General features: G+C 38.7%; 1 protein-coding gene across 1 annotated transcript in view; it reads right to left on the reverse strand.

Annotated features, from left to right (window-relative positions):
• Nucleotides 1-8,871: 8,871 nt before the first annotated feature.
• Nucleotides 8,872-23,056, reverse strand: part of HTR1E (5-hydroxytryptamine receptor 1E) — a 69,163-nt gene continuing 54,978 nt past the window's right edge. The window contains exon 3 of the mRNA XM_012750962.3: nucleotides 8,872-11,557. Coding sequence (XP_012606416.1) covers nucleotides 10,274-11,371 — 1,098 coding nt within the window. The 5' untranslated portion in view covers nucleotides 11,372-11,557 and the 3' untranslated portion in view covers nucleotides 8,872-10,273. The remainder of the gene's footprint in view (nucleotides 11,558-23,056) is intronic.

Raw genomic sequence — 23,056 nt, forward strand, 5'->3', positions numbered from 1 at the left:
TAGACTGAAATCTCAATTAGGGAAGGAATCTGTATTATCTAGTTTACCACTGGATATCTAGGACCTAGAATAGTTCCTGGCACATAGTAGGTGCTCAGTAAATGTTTGATGAATGATAAATGAATGGATATCTGCTGGAGGGTTGTTTGCTTAATCATGTTGTTAAGTAACCAACGTGTTTAGAAGGGCTCAATGAAAGAGTAGTGCTAACAGTGGAGACAAATGAGGTGTGTAATTAACACCTCTGATTCTATTGTTATTTCCTAGGAGATTGTCTGTCCAGTTGACTATTATTAAGCAAGGTCAGACAATCTCCAAAATGGGAAAAGGATTGATCTATTTGGCAAAGAAGGTGACTTACTTAATTCTACAAAATCCTAAAATTGCGAGACTTATGTTCTGCTGCTGGAATTATTGCATCATCTACAGGTAAGATCCGTTGCCCTTCCTGGACATGCCTGCAGTGGCCTTTTACTGTCTGAAACTTTGTTCTCTTTCAATTTAAAAAGGTTATCTTCTAGTTAAATCTACTTATTTGTCTGTCCTCCAATTTTATTTCTGAAATGTCTCTACCACCTCCCTATTCTCTCCTTCCCTCACTTTTCTCTTCTTCTTTAGTGCAAACTCCCCCTTTTCTCTCGCTGGTTTTTCCCAATACCTGTTTTCCTGCTCTTCATTCTTCCATCCTCTGTCTTCTATTCAAGGATGCTTTCAAAACTGCAGGCCTGATCATGCTCTCCTTTGGTTAAAAACCTTGGGTTATTTTCTACAGCCAGCAGGATACGATCCATTTCTGCTTTGCCAGCTGCTTCTCCTGCCATCCTCCTTCCTACCCCACACTCTGGCCACCATGGGTCACTTCTCATTCCTTGAACACCATTTGTATTTCTGCATCTCCATGCTGTTTCTTGGAATAAATTATCAGCCTAGTGAGCTCTTCTATGATGTTCCAGTTCAGAATGTGATTATTTCAGTCTCTTCTCCTCTTCCCACGTAACTGCTTATTTCATCTTCTGTGCTCACATAGCACACTGTACATATCTCTATTATGAAATGTATCACACCCTTGTGCAATCACTTGTTTATTTGGCTTCATCTTCCAATAGACTATGTTTTCCTTAAGGACTGGTGCTATGTTTTATTCACAAAACAATGTGTTTTAAAGCTTGACACACAGATGTTAATAAATATTTGTTTATCAAATAAACTTTATCTTCAAATTATTCTTTAATAGACTGAATCCACCCCCACTGGATTTTAACAATTTATCTTGGATATTTTTAGACATTTAAGAAAGAGCTCCCTTCACTAGAATATGCCCATCTTATTCAGTAGAGAATATTTAGATCTATAATACCTTTATAAGATTAGGGGGTGATTCTATATATCCTTAGCATGGCTGTGACTGAGCTGACCCTGGCTGACCACATGTTGGTTGTTAATATCATGACACTGCTTCCCAAAGACTTGGAAAAGCCCAGAGAGGATGCATGTGGGGCAGCGTAGCCTGGTCCACTCACCCTGCACCCTGCAGACACCTGTCAATCTCCTGTCCTCTGCTCCTCCCACCCTGTTCTTCACTGCTCTTTCCCCTCCCAAGGCTAACGCTTAAGTACAATCAAAGTCATTGGCCCCTTGGGCAAAGGGTAGGTCACTTTATCCTGGAACCAAAACAAAAAACAAAGGAAAGCAGCAATAAATATTAAGTAAATTCTATGATGAACAGAATGGAAATACATGCAGTAAAAACTAAATGGAGGATGGGCATGGTGGCTCATGCCTGTAATCCTAGCACTCTGAGAGCCCTACGTGGGTAGATCGCTCAAGGTCAGGAGTTCGAAACCAGCCTGAGCAAGAGTGAGATCCCGTCTCTACTAAAAATAGAAAGAAATTAATTGGCCAACTAAAAACATATAGAAAAAATTTAGTTCCATGGAGGGAACTGAAGGGTGTCAAGGAGCAAGAGGAACTATGTACATTTCCACAGTGGAAAGGTCAATAGATATGAAAATCATGACTTGAACCTGGCGAAGCTGCACTCATTATCCAAATGGAGCCCGTGTGCCTGTTTCAGAAGGTCATGGTGCTAAGACCCAGGAGCCCCGTGGGGCAGGGCTTCTTTGGTTGGAAGAAAGAGAACAGTGCAGGTTACCTCAAGTAGTGGTGGTTTATTGTAATGGTCACTGTTGCAGTAAGAGTGAAAGGAACCTCTGGAATATTCTTACAGCTAAACCTCAAGGATGTGGAACATAGTTTGGGAACTGGAAGGCTGATTGGGATTAGAGGATGCATCTCTAGGGGACAAAGGAAATTGTTAGTTCCTCAGCAGCAGGAATTATAATAATTGAGTTTATTCTTGTGCTGTGCCTTGAATGTGAGTCAGCTGCTTTTTTTTTGTTTGTTTCAGCCTTTCTGTTTATCATTCTCCTTCTGCTTCATTGACAGTGAGATGTCTCTTCATGTATTTTTAGTTCAGATTCTTGAGAAAATAAGACTATTATCATGACAACTAATCACCTTATGGTTGGGGGGAGGTTTTGTAGCAGACCACCCTAGCACATGGCCAGCCTATAGATCCCTGGGCTAGATGCCTCACTCCCTTCGACCAATCATCTGCAGGCAGAGAACTGGGGGCAGGTGGAGGTGACATGGTGCCACATGGTGCATTTTGCTTAAGGAACAACCTGAAGTTGCTTTTCTCACTGGAGGTTGTACCTGATAACCAAATTAGGAGTTTGTGGGCAGGGCAAGCATTCTAAGGCAAGATCTTTTCCAGCTTGTAGCCTAAGCTTTTCTATATGACTACTCCATGCCTCTGAATGCATGTTTTATTAGCATCTTTCTCACTAACTCACATATGTAAATACTTTTGTTATATTGCCAAGTTATTCTCGTTTGCCATTCAAATTCTAACTCAGACTTGATGGCTTAACTGAATAATGGATTTATTCATTTGCCATTTCCCTATTGAGCGCTTAACTATGAACCAGAGATATTTGGGGTCACTGGTCTGCTTGGGCTGTTTCTAAGTATAAATTTTTCTCAGAGATCTGTTTCCAATGTCTTTCCTTTGGATGTCTTCATTAATTAGCTTTTCTTAAATCATCCTTTGATGTATGATTATTGGATACTATACAAACTGGAAAAATATAATAGCCCATATAACTTTCTTTCTTGTGTCCAAGAATCAAAGATTATGTATTCTTGCTTATAGATATTCGTTATATATTTTCTTTGAAGAACCATACCTTCTCCATTCTCCAGAGTTTCTGGTATCATCTTCATTTTCCCCCAGATGCATATGTGCAAAGTGCTCTCCCATACCTCCTCTCTCCCCCAACCTCTTGCGCAAACATAATGTTTATAACTCTCTTGAAAAGACTGTTTTATTCAAATAGAAAATAAATGTAGTCAGCTTTCTGCAAATCTGTCTTAAGATCTGGGTCTCATAGTTTTCCACCTGGATTATCTGCCCTCTTTTCCATTTTTTTTTTTCTTATGGAGATTCAAGTGCCTACTATGATGCTAAAGTCATGACAGATGCTCAGATAATGTTTGTGGACCCCAAACCACTGTTAATATTATCTTCCAACCTCTGCTCCTTCCATTCTATAGTCTTGCTCTCTTTATATTATTGCTCTTATACCATTTTTCTTTTTCAATTAAAACTTTTTATAACCTACTTAAACTTACAGCAGATGCTCAGTCAATGTGCATTGACTTCCTAAAACTCTGCTGATACTACCTCCCAGCTTCTCCTGTTGCTGTTTCTTTGGTATCATTATCATTGTCCTGATGCCTCTTTCCCTTAAAAAACATTAAATATTTGACAACTTCACTTCCATATGAGAAGGTGCCCTGCTTACCTATGACATAGTTCTGCTTCCAAATTTCTTGAAGTCTGTAATCAGTATGTCCATTTCAATTAAACTTAACAAACATATAAGTTATATAAATTAAATGCACCATGCACCATGCTGTGTTCTAGGTGCTTCTAGGGAGCCAATAGAGGACGTCAATGAAGCAATTCTCTCTTCAGAGTGATTCTCATCTATTCTAAAGGAAATGATTTCAAACCATTTTTGTTGTAAGACTGAAACCTGCTGTGTATTCTTCAGGATGTGGTTTATATATAGAGAGGGAGGTCCCCTGGCTAACTTAAGGGTTTCAAGAACATCCAACATCTTCCTTCCTACCATTTGAAATATTGCCTCCTCTTGGAGACAAGTGCCTGAGTTCCACCTCTTAACATCATAACTTGAGGAGATGTGAGGGAGATAACATTCTTGCTTCCTCTCCAATTTAAGAGAAGCACTCCTATTTATAAACTGGTTAAGGTCTGGAGGTTTTCCATAAATCCTTTTGAATTCTAAGTCTGAGGTGACTTAGGTGAGACTAAACTTAAAGTCTCGGAAGCCTTTCCATTAAATGAGGATGTGAGTTGATCTCTGAAAGTGTTAATACCATGCATGCATTCCTTGCTGATAGCCATTTTATTCGGCTCCCTTTCTTAATTACCTTTCAATGTCATGGGAAATGCTTTAACCAAGGTGGTGTTTGTATTTGCAGGCTTGACCTTCACTTTGATGTTGTGCAAATTTAATTTGGCTTTGAACCTTTGAAACCCTCCATGTAATAAAAATTTTTTAAGAAACATGTTCACCATGCTTAGCGTTTAAATTCTCAAACAACCCCTAGTCAACTCCTGGATTAACATTAGGCTTCTGAGCATCCTATGGTGATGCTGATACTCCCGAGTTTCTCGGCAGGTAGTGATATTGGTATTTTAGGTGGGGCAATTCTTTACTGTGTGGGACTGGCTTACATACTGTGGGATTTTAACCTTCCTGAATCCTACCACCAAATATCATTACTGTTCTCTGTGGACATAACTATAATGCCTACATAAATGCCCAAATTCCTTTTAAAACTATTATGTGGTACTTGGACATTTTTCCATCTCATTTATCACATTTCCTTCTTTCCTTCCATTTAAGCACAGTGCTTTTCACATGCTGCATGTGGGGGCCCTTGAAAACTGAAGATCTGATCCCGTTCTTGTCTGCAATGGTCATTTTCTCAGCACTTTTAATTAAAAAATTATCTTTACTTGCATTTATATTGCAGTCACATGCTTCTTTTCACTAACTTTTCTGATGCTGTCACTGCTTTTGCAGGTGCTGTGTGTAATGGAGTTAAAAATTGTGTGCAGAAGATCTTAACAACTAAGCAAACACACATTAGTAGACTAAGACCAATGTGATGGTTGAAACTAGAATGCCTTGTTCTGGAAGCCAGCACATTGGTTGGCCCTTGTTTGGGAACTTACCTCATACATAATTATCAGAGTTTGCAAACTGAAGTCCACAAGTATAGCAGGCGTATCCTGTTTTCCAAAGCAGACAGTGGTAGCAAGGCTAACAGGAGTTCTTACTGCCACCTGTTATAACTAAAAGACCTTCCAGATCTACTAGGGAGTGACTTGTGTTCAAGAATTCTTTCACCAAGAATACAAACTAGGAAATCCTAATTTCTTTCTTTCTTTGTTTGTTTCTTTGTTTGTTTGTTTGTTTCTTTCTTTTTTTTTTTTTTTTGAGACAGGGTCTTGCTATGTTGCCCAGGCTAGACTTGAACTGGGCTTAAGTGATCCTCCTACTTTAGACTCTAGAGTAGCTGGGACTATAGGTGTGTGCTATTCCACCCAGCTGGAAATCCTAATTTATAATGGTGACAATTGTAATTTCACCCTGGGGCTTATTTTCTGCACACTAGTGTTTGCACTAGAAAAAACTGACCATATTAGAAGGTACTGCTACTTCACTCACATTTTAACTTAAAGGGGCAACAATGGTCAATAGCAGCTGTCACTATAGGTTAAATGAGTATAGCAAACATCAGATATCCCCTCCTCTCCACCACAGATTGGGTTTGTACTAGGAAATATTTAATAAATATAGTTTCTTCTTTGTTAAGGGCAGAGGTAGTTGTGAGAGAAATGCATTTAATGAGGACTTATCTAGTAAACTGGAAATGAGTTAGTGGAAATGAAAAAGTGAAAGTTATGCATCTATGTTTTGCTTTTTATTTATTTAGACTCTTAAAATTTAAAAGCTCTTATAATTGTCAAGAATTTTCAAAGATGATATATGGAGAAGCAACCTGAATTGCTCATATACTTTCTAGATATTATAGTCATTATAAATACTGGATTTTCAGCATATGTATGATCTTGGGTAAATCATCTGTGATTTAAATGTCAACGCCCTTGTACATAGATCACCACTAGCTGGGCAGCCATGTGACTTGCCTGGCAATATGTAAGCTGTTCATGCAGAAATCAATATCTTTCTGTGGCAGAGACTGCTCATTGCGCCCTTGTATCTAGTTTCTCCTTCTTCCTTTTATTATACTGTCCCATCCCTCATTTTTAGCAAGGCTCATAACTCCCCAGCTGGAGACTTTGTCTCACAACTCAGTGTGGCCATGTGACCAAATTATTGTCAATGGAATACATGCAGAAGTGATGTGTACAATTTCCACATAACTTCCTGAAAAGGAAATTATTTGTTCTCCACTTCCTTCTCTTTCCTCCTATGGACAGGACCGTGGATGTGCTGGTGAGTCAGCTCTGACCATGCAAATGAGGACGAACCAGGAGGGAAGGCATAACCACAGGATAGAAGAAACCTGAGTCCCTGGGTAACTGTGGAGTGGGGCCCTAGGAGCCCTCAACTCACTCTGGGCTGCTCTCCTACCCTATGGCTGTCATATGTGAAAGAAAGAAACTTCTACCTTTTTAAAGCCACTATATTTGGGGGCCTTTCTTTTTGAGAGCAGTCTAGCTGGAATACTAATAAAGGATATTCACTTATATTCAATGAGAAATCCATTTTCTTTCTATGTAGAAATTTTTCCCAGATTTTTTGGAACAACGCTGGAATGGCAGGGTATGTTTTGGGGGAAAAAAGTCAGTATTTCACCATGGGATTTTAGAAACTTGGTTTTCTCACTGAGAAAAAATGGCACATTTACATTTTCTCTTCCAGGGACTTGATTCCTTTCACATTACTATACATTTCTTGAGTGCCTACTGTGTGTAGAACACTGTAGGAGTCCCTAGGGACACAGGGACAAAACACAGTCCCTGCCCTCAAGGAGCTTACAACCTACTAGTGAGGATGTACAAATACATAAGCAAATGCACTAGAAGATAGGATGCATGTAACACTAGAGATACGAGTGAAGTTCTATGGGAGTACATTGTTGGGAGAGAGGACTTCCATAGGGGCGGGGCAGGAAGAAGGATCTCAGGAAGACTTTACAGAAGAGATTGCATTTGAACTGCATGTTGAAGAATTGGTGGAAGAAAGATTCGAAGCTGTGAGGGTCAGAAGCAATAGGAACAAATGTTAGCAGAGCTTAGAAAGCACCGGTAATACTCTTGAAGTATTCATATTTTTTGACCTGTGAGGTGTATGAGAAGAAATGGTGAGATATAATTCTGGAAAGGAAGTTTGGGGCCACATAGTGAAGCATACTTGAGTGCTATATTAAGGAATATTTATTCTGTACTGATGGGGAAACAGTAGAGGATTTTGAGTAATGCAAATTAAAAATCAATGGTATACGCTAACATAGTAACTCTTAAGCGTTAGCTTGTATTGGAATCTCTAGGAGGGTTGTTAAAACAGAGATTAATGGGATCAACTTTTAGAATTTTTGATTCAGAAGGTCTTGAGTGGGGCCCTAGACTTTGCATTTTTAATAAGATCTCAAGTGATGCTAATGCTGCTAGTCTGGAGATGCCACTCTGAGAAATTCACACTATTCTAGGAAAATGTTTCTGGCAGGTGTGGGGGTAGAGCTTCAGGTGGAGGAATCCAGAGGCAGGTGTCTCAGATAAGAAGATTTGGTCCAGGTGAGAAGACTAAATTATTGAGGAACAAGGTAGCACATACAAACGTTTCTGTAGAGGTAAATGGACATGATTATCTGGATATCGGAGGACTGTGACAAAAAGAGAGAATCACACTTCCCTAATAGGAATGACAAAATGCATGGTAAATCTGCGACTGAGAAGATAGAAGGAGGAAAGGGCTTGAGAGTGGGAAAATTATCATGTTAGTTTAGAAAGGCTGCATTTGAGGTACCAAAGAAACATTCAGAGGGAGATGGCCACCAGATGTAATTTATGGGTCTGGAGTATGAGAGAGAGAGAAAGAGAGGGAGAGAGAGGAGAGAGAGAGAGAGAGAGAGAGAGAGAGAGAGAGAGAGAGAGAGAGAGAGAGAGAGAGAGAGAGAGAGAGAGAGAGATCAGAATGAAAGCCACAAATTTAGGGGCCACAGGCATGGAAATAATTGTTGAAATGATAGAGGTTGGGATGGAATATGGAGATATAGGAGGTGATTGCTGAGGACAAAGTCTCAGGATGAAGAACAAGGGACAAAGAATGAGGAGGTGAGGAGGCAGCTGGAGAACCAGAAGAGTAAAGTATCCTGGAAGGCCTGGGCTTAAACAAGAAAGAAGTGGTTAGCCATTTTAATTGGACAGAGAATGAGGGGTAGATAAGGACAGAGGGAAGGCCACTGGATTTGCCTATTGGCAAGTCACAAATGACCTTTGGGAGAGCAGTTTCGGGAGAACTTGGGTGCACTCAGATAGCAAAGGATGGGAACGCCATTGGATTCTGAGAAGTATAGGCAGAACGAGGGGATTACTGATTGGAGAGACTCAGGTGGGGAGTTAGGGGAGAGATGAAGCAGGAGCCTGATGGGGGAGTGGGGCCAGAGCAAGTTGATTTTAGAGTCCACAAGACTTGGGAAAATAGGTGAGATTAAAGAAGAGTGAGGAGGTCAAGAGAGGAAGAGAGAGAGGGAAGAAAGGAACAAGATTACAGAAAAGCTGAGAAGGGACAGATTTAGGGGATAAAGTCAGGAGGTGGAGAGGAGACAAACCAATGTCTTCTTACCAAACAAAGAAAAGTGGAGAGACAGAGAGAGGCTGAGAACAGCCACCTACTTAGGAGTATACAAAAATGGACAAATTTTTCAGTCCTGCTGCCATCACTCTTGACTTTGCAGTGGTGCCCTCCTCTGCATGACTAGAGCCGTCCCCCCTGCCCTAAGGCGAGGCTGAGTCAGGCCACACTTGGTGGCCTCGGGTCCCACCTGCAGCCTCCTGGCCCCAAGGGGCAATCTGGTATGGAAGCCACAGGGATTCCTAGAGACACAATTTCATACTCATATCCTGATGGGTGGCCTTTGCTGCAAACACAGATTTTCAATTTTTTATTTCTTCCCAAGTGCACAACTGGTAATTTAATGAGCAACATTCTCCGACAAAGTTCTTCAGATAATATATTCCCTCCTTTGGTCACTGTAAGCCATTAAACTTCTTTAAAAGTTTTCCAAATTTGACACGTATTCTCACCTTAATCCTGCTAGAGTAAGAGAATGTATGGGAGGCTGACCTGGGATACTTTTTAGAATGAGAGGAGGCCCAATGTGTCAATCAGATAAGAGAGCAACACACTGACCAAAGTGGATTTAGATTATTTTGTATTTGCTTATGTTTCATATTCACAGTAAATGACTTAGGAAAGTGCCAGTGCATTCATTCTAAATTTTTTAAAAGAGAATGAGGAAGTTTATTTAATCATGAACTAAAAAGGACATGGCAACTGTACTATTTGTACCCGAACAGAGTAGACTATGTAATCGCGGTGCTACAGTAAATGACTTTAGCTCAGGTCTGCAAGCAGTAGATGATAGGACACTACTTTCTTTTTAGTCTTTATGTTGTCATGCAATTCCTGCTAGAAAATGTATGCAGATAGAGCCATAACCTCAGATCTAATGCCACACAAGGGCAACTTATCAGATATTTAATTTATGAGTAATAAGAAGTTTGGCAAATAAAGCTGTTTTGGGCATTCTTTAATTGCAGGGTTAACTGAAATGGCTAAAAAACATAAAAAGTATTTACTACTTCATCTTATTACTTTATGAAGTATCTGTTTTTGTACGACAATGTTTATTTGAAATTAGGTACCACAGACTGGACGAGAGGTAGAAACAACACACCAAATAACAAGCCTCAAACAAAATAGAACCAAATGTACAAAAACAAACAAACAAACAAAAAAACCTCAAGACCACACATACTTACAAATGCTCCTGAACCAAGCATGTTCAAGAGTTAATAAGTTGCATCCCTTACCCTCGTCTACTCACGAGGCTCTAGTAAAAGTCATGCCTTTTGGCTTTTTACAGTCTAAGTATGCTCTCGGCACTTAATGAGCTTTTTAAAAGCCAGCTTGAAGTCTTCATTAAAACTTGTATAGAGCAGAGGGTTGATCAGAGAATTAACATAACCAAGCCACGTCAGAAAATCGGCCACTTCGGAGGACACGGTGTAGATGCTCAGACCTACAATCAACTCCTTGATGAAAAACGGCAGCCAGGACAGAATGAACGCACCCAAGATCAGCCCCAGGATGCGTGCCGCCTTGCGTTCCCGGGTGCTAGAGATTTGCTGGCGTTCTCCCAGGTGATCTAGATCATTGTCGAACGGAGGGATCCTGACCGAGGCGTGGATCTTCTCAAACTCTGTGGTAGGGTCCGAGGTGGAGAAGTCAGACACACAGAAGGTCTGTGTAAGTTTACAGCTCGCAAAAGAATTCTGGCTATCTGTGCTTCTGTTGCTTAAGTGCCGGCTCGATCCCCTTTTCTGGTAAAGGCTCTTGGCCGCGTGGTAGATCCGGTAATAGAGAATCAGTATCAAAGTCAAGGGGATGTAAAATGCCCCCAGCGTGGAGTAAATGGTGTAGATGACGTGGTCGTGCTGGATGGTGCACTGACTGGGGGGTGGGCTGAGGCGGCGGTGGCTCCTCCAGAACAGGGGGGGCATGGAGATGAAGATGGAGATGGTCCAGACGGTGAGGATCATCAGCGCGGCCCTTTTGGCTGTCCTCTTCCTGGCATATTCGATGGCGTTGGTGATGGCCCAGTACCTGTCCAGGGCGATCACACAGAGGTGGAGGATGGAGCAGGTGCAGCAGGTCATGTCCACGCTCAGCCACACCTCACAGATGAAGTACCCGAGCTTCCAGCTGTCCATGACAATGTACATGATGCTCAGGGGCATGACGAGCACCGCCACCAGCAGGTCTGTCACGGCTAGAGAGCAGATCAGGTAGTTCGCAGGCTGGTGGAGCTTCTTGGTGGTGCAGATGGCCATGATCACGGCCGAGTTCAGCAACATGGTCAGGGTGGTGATGATCACCAGAGTCATGCAGATGAGCATCTTCTCCGTGACGGTCTTGGGTCTCACAGCCCCGCTGGCTTCTGTGGTACAGTTTGTGATGTTCATGTTTCCCCCCTTCCAATCTGCGCTGTGGAGAAGCGGTTGGTGATTTTCCTTTAGCTGGAAACTATGCCGCCTTGAACGTCTCTCATTTGTGGCGAGGCTATAATTTCTTCAGCTGTGTAGTCTTTTGCGTTCCATTTTCTGTGGGTAAAGGGAAGGGCCACAGCATTTCTTCTGTATGCAGAATTCCTGGAAAATATGATGCTTCTGGTTAATGAATGAGAAAGCTGCATTTTTCCTGGAAAACACAATATGTTGGTATTTATAAATTCTTTACCCATTTTAATTTTCTCTTTCCTCTCTGCAATCTGAGTTCATCTTTATGTTATTCCATAAAGAATACTTTTGTTTAAGTAAGTTTCCAAACTTTTTCTGATGAATATATTACTAAATTTTTAGTCTATTTTGCCATCTTACTTAGTTTCTTATTTATATTTATTTTTTATATATAAAAAAGGCTTTTTTACATTTGAATATGTATATTCATATAATATATGTAAAGATTCTTGGATCACTGCATTAAAGAAAACATTATATTGTTCATAATAAGCAGCTTTCAAAGCTGATTTTAACTTTCACAGAAAATACTCAACTCCAGAGGTATATTAGTGCCACAAAGGGATTGTACAATTTTGCCTAATTATTTCTGACATTTTACATGTCCCACTGTGCATTTCTTTGGAGAAAAGCATATAACATTACTTTGATGTTGTGGCAAATTGTACTCAGTGTAATACAATAAATCAACGGTGAAACAGCATCATCACCAAGCTCAAAGATCTCTACATTTAAGAAAATGTGTTTAGTTTCAGTTAACATTTGTGATCTATCTATTTCTCTTTCTATCCCCCAGATAGCTGTGATTAAACTGGTCAGTCAATGAGATAGTCAGTGACATTTTTAAAGAACTGTAAAGTCAAATATACATGCACATTCATGACAACAGAGCAATCAAAATGGAATGGGAATTCCTATAGCTAATGGCTGCTGGATAGAGGGCCAACCAAATCCTCTGATGTGACTCCACTGGATTTGGTCCAGGAAGACTTCAAAGAAAAATAGATGCTTCAAGCAGTTTTAAGAAGGGTTGTGCTTCAGGCTTAACAGACATAGTGATTTTGGCAAAAGATGGGGGCAGGAGCAGGTGAGGCACGTGCGCATGAGGGAGTGAATGTGGGAGGGAGTCTTTGGGTGGTTTGGGGACTAGCAGTCAGGGGAAGGAATAAACATCTCCAAACCATGGGTGAGATCTAGCCTTGGATTTAATTTCTCCTGCCCATAGAGCCAAAACCAAGAAGAGGGAAAGACAGGCACCATTTAGCTTCCAGATATAGAAAATAAAATAACAACGATTTCACAAAAGACCACAAATGAGATAATTGTTTTTAAGACAGTCTGTATCTTTCTGCAGTTAAATGAGACTCTGGTTCCATTATACTTTTAGAGTGTTTCTGTGGCGATATCTAGTTTTAGATGCCTTTTGTATTTCTCTAGCTCTTCCATAGGGCTTGTTCTACCAATAATACCCTCCTTTAGTAGATTGAATGTTTTCTTCTCCTGTAGTACTTTTATCTCCTTTTATAAACACTTTAAACCTGCATTTATATCTGAGACAGGCTGCAAAATTCAAACAGCATGGGCTTTGAAATCAGACAGACCTGAGTTCAGCCTCCAGCTGGGCCATCTACTGGCTGCTTGGGCCAATACCTCTTCATTCCTCTCTGTGTCCCAAGTGTTTATTTCTCCATGTTGAACAATTTCTCTTTAATTAAATTAAAGAAAATTGAGCCGGGTGTGGTAGTCATAGCACTCTGGGAGGGGAGGCCAAGGTGGGATGATACCTTGAGGTCAGGAGTCCCTTGACCAACCTGAGCAAGATTGAGACCCCGACTCTATAAAAAATAGAAATAATTGGCTGGGCATGGTAGCACGCACCAGCTACTTGGGAGGCTGAGGATTGCTTAAGCCCAGGGCTTTGAGGTTGCAGTGAGCTATGATGATATCACCGTACTCTACCCAGGGTGACAGAGTGAGACTCTTTCAAAAATAAATAAATAAAGTAAATATTTTTGTATGTGCATGCATTAATCTTTCGTTGTTTTCTTGGGTTCTTGAAGTTTGCTGGACAGAGTGGTTCTCAATAAAAAGGCTTTTCCATTCTGATTATAAGATTGAGAGTATAGAGAATAGCAGGGATAAGGGACAGAAAACTTTAGAAATTTTAATTTATAGTAGAGACAATTAAGAAATGTAGTAATTTTGAAATCATGAAGTAAAAAAAAAGTCAGAAATAAGTCAGCTTTATAGAGCTTTTAAAAAGCTGCTCTATTATCTGAGCTCCCATAACTCCTAATTGTTTTCTCTCTGGAGACTCCATTTTCTTCTTTATTTTGTAACTATTTTTCATTCTCCCCCAGCAGGTTATATATTTCTGGGGGGTGGAATGTATGCCTGATTCATGCTTTTAATTACTTTTAGTTAAATTAGCAAAAACATTACAGGTTGGGGGGCTACATTCTCAGCTCTTCAATGTGACTTCCTGGTTTGTTTTGAGCCCAAGCCTCCCAGACTAGGAGTTAACCTCTGTGTCCCTGTGTTGTCAGTCTCCTTAAACTTCTGCACACATCCAGCTTGCCATCTTTCATCTTTTTTTTCATTTAACAATACATTTTGAAGTTTGTTCTATAACAACACATATAACACATTCTTTTGAATAGTTGAGTGAGATCAGTTCCAGGAAGGCCTAACTGGGGAGTTGTTATAGATTGAACAAGTCTGAGAACTGGGCCTGGAGTTTTTCCCGACTTAAAGGTGAGGTGAATAAGGAGGAACCAGCAAACAGAGAAAAGGTGAAGGAGAACAATGAGAGGCAACTTTATTCTAAGACCATGTGAAGAAAGCTTATTGAGTTGCATAGATTCTGCTGAGGAGCCAGGGGTGATGGGGACTTGACCATCAGGCCAAGCAACATGATGACATGTCTTGATCTTGACAAGAGAAGTTTGGTGAAGCCCAGGAGATGAAAGGCTGAATGTTGTGACTTCAAGAAAGAATGGGAAGAGGCCGGGCGCTGTGGCTCACGCCTGTAATCCTAGCTCTTGGGAGGCCGAGGCGGGCGGATTGCTCAAGGTCAGGAGTTCAAAACCAGCCTTAGCAAGAGCGAGACCACGTCTCTACTATAAACAGAAAGAAATTAATTGGCCAACTGATATATATATATATAAAAATTAGCCGGGCATAGTGGCACATGCCTGTAGTCCCAGCTACTCGGGAGGCTGAGGCAGAAGGATCACTCGAGCCCAGGAGTTTGAGGTTGCTGTGAGCTAGGCTGACGCCACGGCACTCACTCTAGCCTGGACAACAAAGTGAGACTCTGTCTCAAAAAAAAAAAAAAAAAAAAGAAAGAATGGGAAGATAGGAAATTGAGATAGTGAATAATAACAATTATTTCAAGTATTTTGCTCAAACAGGGAGTAGAAAAATAAAATTTTAAATAATAGATGTGGAAAGGGATGTGGAGTCAAGGTTTTTTTCTTTTTCTTTTGGATGAGAGATTGTCTCTTTTTTAAACTAGGCTGTTTACAGTTTTCTTTGCTACTACACTCAGTATCCTTTATATTGGACAGAGAGCTTTTTTGGAAGGAGTGAAATGTAAAAGAGGGAGAAGAAAAGCAGTTATTCAGGAGGCTGAGGAGAGCAAGCCAGTGGGGCACGGGGCCACCAGATGCCAGGAGTTCCTGAGAAATTCAGCGCATCATGGTGGGGGTAGTGAAGAGGTCAGAGATAATAGCCACACTCAGGAAATGATTCACCCTCAATTGTCTGGGGTTCCTTTTACCTTCTTATTAAAATAACATATGATTTTATAACTACTTCTCCTTGGTTTGTTATATATAGCTTTTATAATTTTGAGGTACATTCTTTCTTTGCCTAGTTTGCTCAGGTTTTTGTTTTTTGTCATGAAAGGGTGCTGCATTTTATAGAATGCTTTTTCTGCATCTATTCAGATGATCATATGGTCTTTGTTTTTGCTTCTGCTTTTGTGGTAAATCACATTTATTGATTTGTGTATGTTGAACTATCCTTGTATACCTGGGATAGAAACCACCTGATCATGGTGAATTATCTTTTAGATGTTTTGTTGAATTCAGTTTGCTAGTATCTTGTTGAGGATTTTTATGTCAATGTTCATATGGGTATTCATCTGTAGTTTTATTGTTATGTCTTTTCCTGGCTTTGGTATAAAGGTGACACTGGCTTCAGAGAATGTGTTAGAGAGGATTCCTTCCTTCTCAATTTTATGGAATAATTTCTGTAGGATAGATAGCAGTTCTTCTTTGTATGTCTACTGGAATTCGACTGTGAAACTGTCTGGTCTGGGACTGATTTTTTTGTTGGGGGATTTTTTATTACTGTCTCAATCTTGCTGCTTATTACTGGTCTGTTTAGGATTACTGTTTTGTCCTGATTCAGGTTTGAGAGGTTATGTGTTTCCAGGAATATACCTATTTCTTCTATGTTTTCTTGTTTATGAACATAAAAGTTTTTGTAGCATTCATGATGATATTTTGTATTTTTGTTATATCAGTTTTAATGTTTCCTTTTTCATTTCTGATTGAACTTACTTGAGTCCTTTCTCTTTATTTCTGGTTAATCTGCCTAATGGTCTATTGATTTGGTTTATCTTTTCAAAGAAACAATTTTTTGTTTCCTTGATCCTTTGTATTTTTTTGGGGGGGGGATTCCATTTCATTTAGTTCTGCTTTAAGATTTGTTATTTCTTTTCTTTGGCTAACTTTGAGTTTGGATTGTTCTTCTTTTTCTAGTTTCTTGAGATGTGACATCACATTGATAATTTGTGATTTTTAATGTTAATGCTATGAATTGTCCCCTTAGTACTGCCTCTTCTATATCCCATAGATTTTAAAAGTACTCTCTCCTTTATTGTTCAGGTCAAAGAATCTTTTGATTTTCATCTTAATTTCATCCTTGAGCTAAGGATTATTCAGCAGCAGGTTTTTAATTTCCATGACTTCATGTGGATTGGACAGTTTCTTTAGGAACTGATTTCTAGTTTATTCCACCATGGTCTGAGAAGATTCATGGTATGATTTCAATTTTTTCTGAGTTTTCTGAAACTTGCTCTGTGGCCTAAGATATGATCTATCTTGGAAAATGTCCCATGAGCTAATGAGAAGAATGTATATTCTGTAGTTTTCAGGTACGCTGTTCTGTAAATGTCTGTTAGTTCCATTTATTCTAGAGTCCCATTTAAGTTCAGTATTTCTTTGTTGATTTTTCTGCTGGATAATCTGTCCAGTTTTGTCAGTGGGGTGTTGAAGTTCCCAGTGATTAGGATGGTACTGTTTATTTCTTTGCTTAGATCTAGTAGAATTTGCTTTATGAATCTGGGATCTCCCATCTTAGGTACATATATATTACAATTGTTATATCTTCTTGCCAAATTGTCCTCATTTATCATTATAATGACCATCATTGTCCTTTTTACCATTATTGATTTAAAGTCAATTTTATCTGATATGAGTATGGCTATACCAGTTCACTTTTGGTTTCCAGTTATGTGAAATATTTTTTTCTATCCCTTTCCCTTGAGTCTGTGCATGTCCTTGGGGATTTGATGTGTTTCTTGAGACAGCATATACTTAGGCAATGATTTTTCTTTTTTTTTTTTAATTTTAAAGTATTATGGAGTACAAAAGTTTTGAAATAATTTTTCATTTGTTCAGCCAGTCTATGTCTTTTAAATGGAGCATTAAGACTGTTCACATTTAGCATTAGTATTGAAATGTGGGATGTTTTTCATGTTGAATGGTATCTTGTTGGTTTGTTTTCCCTCTTGTGCTAGTGTTTTCTAAGAACTGTGAGCTTTAACTCTTGGGTGTGTTTACACTGGTGGTCTATTATGTTGTCCTGTGCATAGTGCACTTTTGAGCATTTCCTTAAGGGCATATCTAGTAGTTACAAATTCCTTAGTGTTTGTCTGGAAAAGTCTTTATTTCTCCATCATTTATGAAACTTTGTTTTACAGAATACAAAATTTTTGGCTGGCAGTTGTTTTGTTTAAGAAGACTAAAAATAGGGCTCCAAACCCTCTGGCTTGTAAGATCTCTGCTGAGAAGTCTGTGGTTATCCTGATGGGTTTTCCTTTGTAGGGTATTTACTTTTATCTTACAGCTTATAGAATTTTTTTCTTCATTTTGACTTTGGTTGATGACTATGTGTCTTGGAAATGTGTTATTTGCTATAAATCTTCCCAGTGTTCAATGACCATCTCATATCTGATATTTGAATCTCTGATGATATCAGGGATGTTTTCCTCAATAATTTCCTAAAATAGGTTTTCCATGCTTTGCTTTTTCTTCTTCTCCCTCAGGGATACCTATGATTTGTATATTGGCTTGCTTTACATAGTCCCATATTTCTCTGAGTGATTGTTTGCTCTTCTTTATTCTTTTCTCTGCATCTTTGGCTGCTTTAGTTTAGAATCCTTGTCTTCAAGCTCTGAAATTCTTTCTTTTGCTTGGTCTAGCCTGTTGTTGAAGCTTTCTGCTGTATTTTGAATTTCCCTAAATGACTCATTCATTTTTGTAAATTGTGTTATATCTTTTGTTATGTTTTCTATCTCTTTAGTGATTCCATTCATGTCCTAAAACTTTTTTTAGCTTGGTGTTCACTTCTAACTTTCTCTTCCATCCCATTCATCCTATTTGCCATCCATATTCTGAAATTTACTTGTGACATTTTGACAATTTCCTTTTGGTTGTGGTCTGTGGCTCTATGTCTGTTGTGATCCTGTGGGGATGTCAAACTAGCTTGTTTTTTTCATGTTGCCAGAGTTCTTTTGCTGATTTATTCTCATCTGAAACCTCTTCTCTCAGCTCAGGGCAGATAGTTTTGCAGTGCCCTTGTTCTCCTTTGTTGGGAACTCTCCTTTTTAGGGAGAAGTAGGAGAGTTCCCTTGATGGCACTTTTGTTTCCTATTCTGGAAGAATGTTCCAGTAGGAGAGGGGTGTATGCACTATGATCTTGTAAGGTAGTTGTTCTGCATGTTCCTTTCCTTTATGGTTGTCACAGTCTAAACTCTTGCTGGGGGAATCTTCATGTGGAGTGGTGGGTTGGTCCCCAGGCTGCTGTTGGAAGCTCAGGCAGAGAGGTGGTCTACATGGAGGTGAGTGTTCTGGTAGTTCCACTCTGTCCAAGTCTACCCATGGCAGTGGCTGCTATTTAGGTGGTGGCCATGGGTTCAGGGCTCCTGGTGTTTGCTCCAACCAGGTCTAGGTGTAATGGTGGTAAAAAGTGGGGTGCAGCTTATAGCTAGAGGGTCCATGGTGAAGTGTTGGACCACAGGCATAGTGTTGTGCAGTGCTGGGCAGGTGTGAACCTCCCTGTGGCATGTGGGGCCAGGGGCATGGCTCACTTCCCAGTCATTAGGCATGAGAGAGCATCTACTCTCCCTACTTCCTCTCCAGCCTGGAAAGAGTGGTTGCAGCAAAACTGATCCCTGTGTAGATTGAGTGCTCCAGATGCAAGAGTTCAGAATAGTGTCAGCTGTGGCAACCCTGGAACTGAGGACAATGGGTCCCTACTGAACCCACTCTCTAATGCAATGTTAGGATACAATCTCCAAGAAGTTCCCTGATCAATATGGAGGCCTGCAGTGGTGGTGGGCCCCTCTCACATCTTGAGTCACAGTGCTGTGTGGGGGGAGCATGGAGCCCTGAGTTTCTCTCCTTTGTCCCTTCCCCATGTGTAGGGATCTCCCCCAGGTATCTTCTGATCTTGGTGAGTAGATCTCCTTGTCCTACTCTCCTCCACTCTGAGTATCTCATATCAGTTCTCTGATCATTTACAATGACTTTTTCAAGAGGATCCGTCTGTAGGTGAGCATTTGCTTGGAATTTCCAATCCTCTCCTTGAGAGTGGTGTGTGTGGGTTGCTTCTAATCCACCATCTCGGCCCATCCCTTGCATTTCTTAATTTCAAAATATTTAGGGATTTTATAGAGTCTTTTAAAATTGATCTTTAATTTTATTGTACTCAGGCTTACAGAACATACTCTATATGATTTTAATCCTTTAAAGTTTAGTGAGACTTATTTTATGGCTCAGCTTACAGTCTATCTTGGTGATGTTATGTGTGTATTTAAAAGAATGTGTATTCTGTGATTGTTCAAAGTAGTCTTCTATTAGCTAATATGCTTGGCAGTATTGTTAAAATTTTATATGTTTTTACCAATCAATGTTTTATCAACTTGTTCTATCAACTATTCAGAGGACAATGTTACAATCTCCAACTGTAATTGTGGATATGCCAATTTCACCCTTTAGTTCTGTCAATTTTTGAGTCATATATTTTGAATCTTTGTCATTAGATGCATACACATTTAAGATTGTTATGTCTTCTTGATGAATTGACTCATATCATTATGTAACATTACTGTTTATCCCTGATAATATTAAATGTTCTGATGTTTAGTTTGTATAATATTAATATAGTTACTCCAACTTTCTTTTGATGTTACTTTTAATATACCTATGTCTTTATATTAAGTGTGTTTCTTGTAGATAGACTCTAGTTGAATCTTGCATTTTTATTCAGTCTGATATCCTCTGCTTGTTAATTAGGATATTTAGAACATTTACACTTAGTGTAATTATTGTAAAAGTGTAATTCTACCATATTTTTATTTATTTTCTACCAATTCAAGTCTCTTTTGATTCATTTCCTTAGCATTTGTAATTTTCAGCATACAAGTCCTGCATGTGTTATGTTAGAGTTATACATAGGTATTTTATTTTCTTTGGAGTAATTGTAAATGGCTTTGTGGTTTTAATTTCAGTTTCCACATGTAAATTTTTAGGATATAGAAATGTGATTGATTTTGTATATTGATCTTACATTATACTACCTTGCTGAATTCACTCTGTTAATCTTTGTCTTTTATTGACATATTTAGACCTTTTAAAATTTAATGTAACTTTATATGTTAATCCTTAATTCTGCCATTTTTTGTTTATTCTTTCTGTTTACATTTTTCTGTTTTATTTCTCTGTCTTCTTATATGTTCCTTGAACATGTTTTTTAGAATTTATTTTAATTTATCTATCATGTTTTTGGATTTATCTCTTTGTAGAGCCTTTCTAATAGTTGCTCCAGATATTACATTATCTACACACTACTTATCCAAGTCTAGTGATGTTCTCATTTCCCAGTTCAATTGATGTGTAGAAACCTTACCTCCATTTACATTGCTTTACCCTCTTCCCACTTATAATAAAATCAGCTTAAGTATTTTCTCTACATCCATTGAGAACCACATTAGACTGTGTTATAATTTTGCTTCAACAATCAAGTATAATTTAGAAAACAAGAGGAAAATAAAAGGGATCTCATTTACCCATAGTTCTGATCTTTTAAATCTTCTTTCTTCCTTCCTTATGTTCCAGATTCTCCCTTTTATTATTTTATTTCTGTTTAGAAAACTTTCTTTAAATACTCATTCAGGGTAGATCTGCTGGCAAATTCTCTTAGTTTTGCTTCACCTAAGAATATCTTGATTACCTCTTCCTTCTTGAAGGTTATTTTTCTTGCATGTAGAACTCTGGGCTGACAGTTCATTTCTTTCAGCATTTGAAAAATGTTGCACCACTTCTTTCTGCTTTCTGTGGTTTCTGTTAAGAAATCCACAATTATTCATAACTTTTCCCCTGATAGGTATGGTGTCATTTCTTTAACTGATGAAAGTTTTTTTTTTGTCCTTAATTTTCAAATGTTTGACTTTGATGTGTCTTGGTATGGATTTCTTTGGGTTAATCATATTTTATGAGCTGGTTTGCTCAGCTCTTTGATTTTGTTTTTATATTTTTTCCAAAATGGAAAATTTTCAGCCATTATTTCTTTGAATACTTTTTGAGCCCTATCTTCTTTCCTCTTTTCTTATGAAACTTCACTGACATGAATGTTAGATCTTTTGTTACATTTGCACAATTCCCCATGACTCTGTTCATTTTTTTTCCTATTTTATTTTTGCTGTTAGATTGGGTAATTTATATTATCATATATTTAAGTTTACTGGTACTTTCTGCTGTCCTCTAAGGTGCTACCGAGTCCATACATTGAGTTCTTTAATTTCAGTTATTGTATTTTTCCATTCTAAAATTTTTACTTGGTTCTTCTTTATATCATCTATTCTTTGACAAAACTTTCTATTATTTTGTTTGTTTCAAGTGTGTTCACAATGGCTATCTGAAGTATATTTACCATGGTTTTAAAAAATCCTATCATCCATGGATTGTTTTTTTTTTTCTCATTCAAGTTGTTATTTTCCTGGCCTTTGATATGATGAGTGACTTTTTATTACAATCTGGATAATTTGGGTATTATGTTATGAGACTCAGGGTTGTCTTTAAATCTTTTCTTAGAGCAGTACTCCTCTGACACCGCTCTAGGAAGAAAGACGGGTGCTACTCAATTACTGCCAGGTAGTGGTGGAAGACCAGCAAATTTGGCCTTTGCTGGTAGGGGAGTGGGTAGAGTCACATTTATTTATTTATTTTTTTAATTTTACTTTTTTTGTGGTGCTTGGTTGAAATATAATGGTTATTGTCTAGAAGTTTTCTTTCTTGCTAGGCTGTCCCTTTTTTGTTCCTTCTTTGGGAAAAGGAATTTGTGCAGAAATGCTACATGCCATTCCAGGCTTTGCCTACAAAAACATTTAATGTGTTATCCTTGCTTTTAATCTCTATTCACAGGTGGATGGAAAGGTCTCTGAATACCTGGAGGAGGGCAGAGCCATGGGATGAAACTATCCTAAATTCCCAAATGACAAGGTGGGACAGGATATTCTCAGCCACCCCGACTGTTCACTTGCAGTGGATGGTGACATGAGTGAGAAACATTTTGACATTTAACATTTTAACATTTTATTGTACTAAGCCACTGATAGTTTGGAGCTAATATTATTTACCTTAAGTAACATATCAACTATCCTGGGGTAAGTTACTTAATCATTGGAAGCTTGGTTTCACTATTTGAAAAGTGAGGGTAATTATATCAATATGCTTATAGAGAGAATTAAATGAGACAGCATTTACCAAAGTGCTTGCACATTTCCTGACATCTGAGAGGTACTCAATAAACATTTGTTCAATCTATTGTTTGCTGACCATGTTCATATTTTGATATACTGATGGATTTGTTAGCTCCATATTGAACTAAGGGGTATTTACCTTTGTTTGTATCTTTAAATGTTTATTCCATCCCTTTTAAATTTATTCTTCGGCCGTCAAAGTGATAAAACAAAATGTAAACCAAATATATATTGACCCAAATATTTGTCAGTCCATTTAACATAGTTCCTTAGAAAACATTGATAGTGGGCTTGTGAACTTGAATTTAATGATGGATTTTAATAAAGTTTATATGAAAAATAAATGCTTTTTTACCCACTAAATAAGTTCTATTCATTCATAAGTCATTTTTAAGGGATTATTGCTTAGAAGACAAATCTGAAAAAAGGTGTTAAAAGCAAGAGGGGAGGTTGAGGTTTCTTTAATGAGGCCAGAGGCTGTAGGTGTGTGTGATAGGTAGAGGGGGACAGTTTTGGTAGGAACTGAAACCCTCAGAGTTGGAAGCAGAGGATAGCCTGAGTGGGAAAAGGAAGTAATT

This window comes from Microcebus murinus, chromosome 5, assembly GCF_040939455.1.
Source record: "Microcebus murinus isolate Inina chromosome 5, M.murinus_Inina_mat1.0, whole genome shotgun sequence".
Taxonomy (NCBI): domain Eukaryota; kingdom Metazoa; phylum Chordata; class Mammalia; order Primates; family Cheirogaleidae; genus Microcebus; species Microcebus murinus.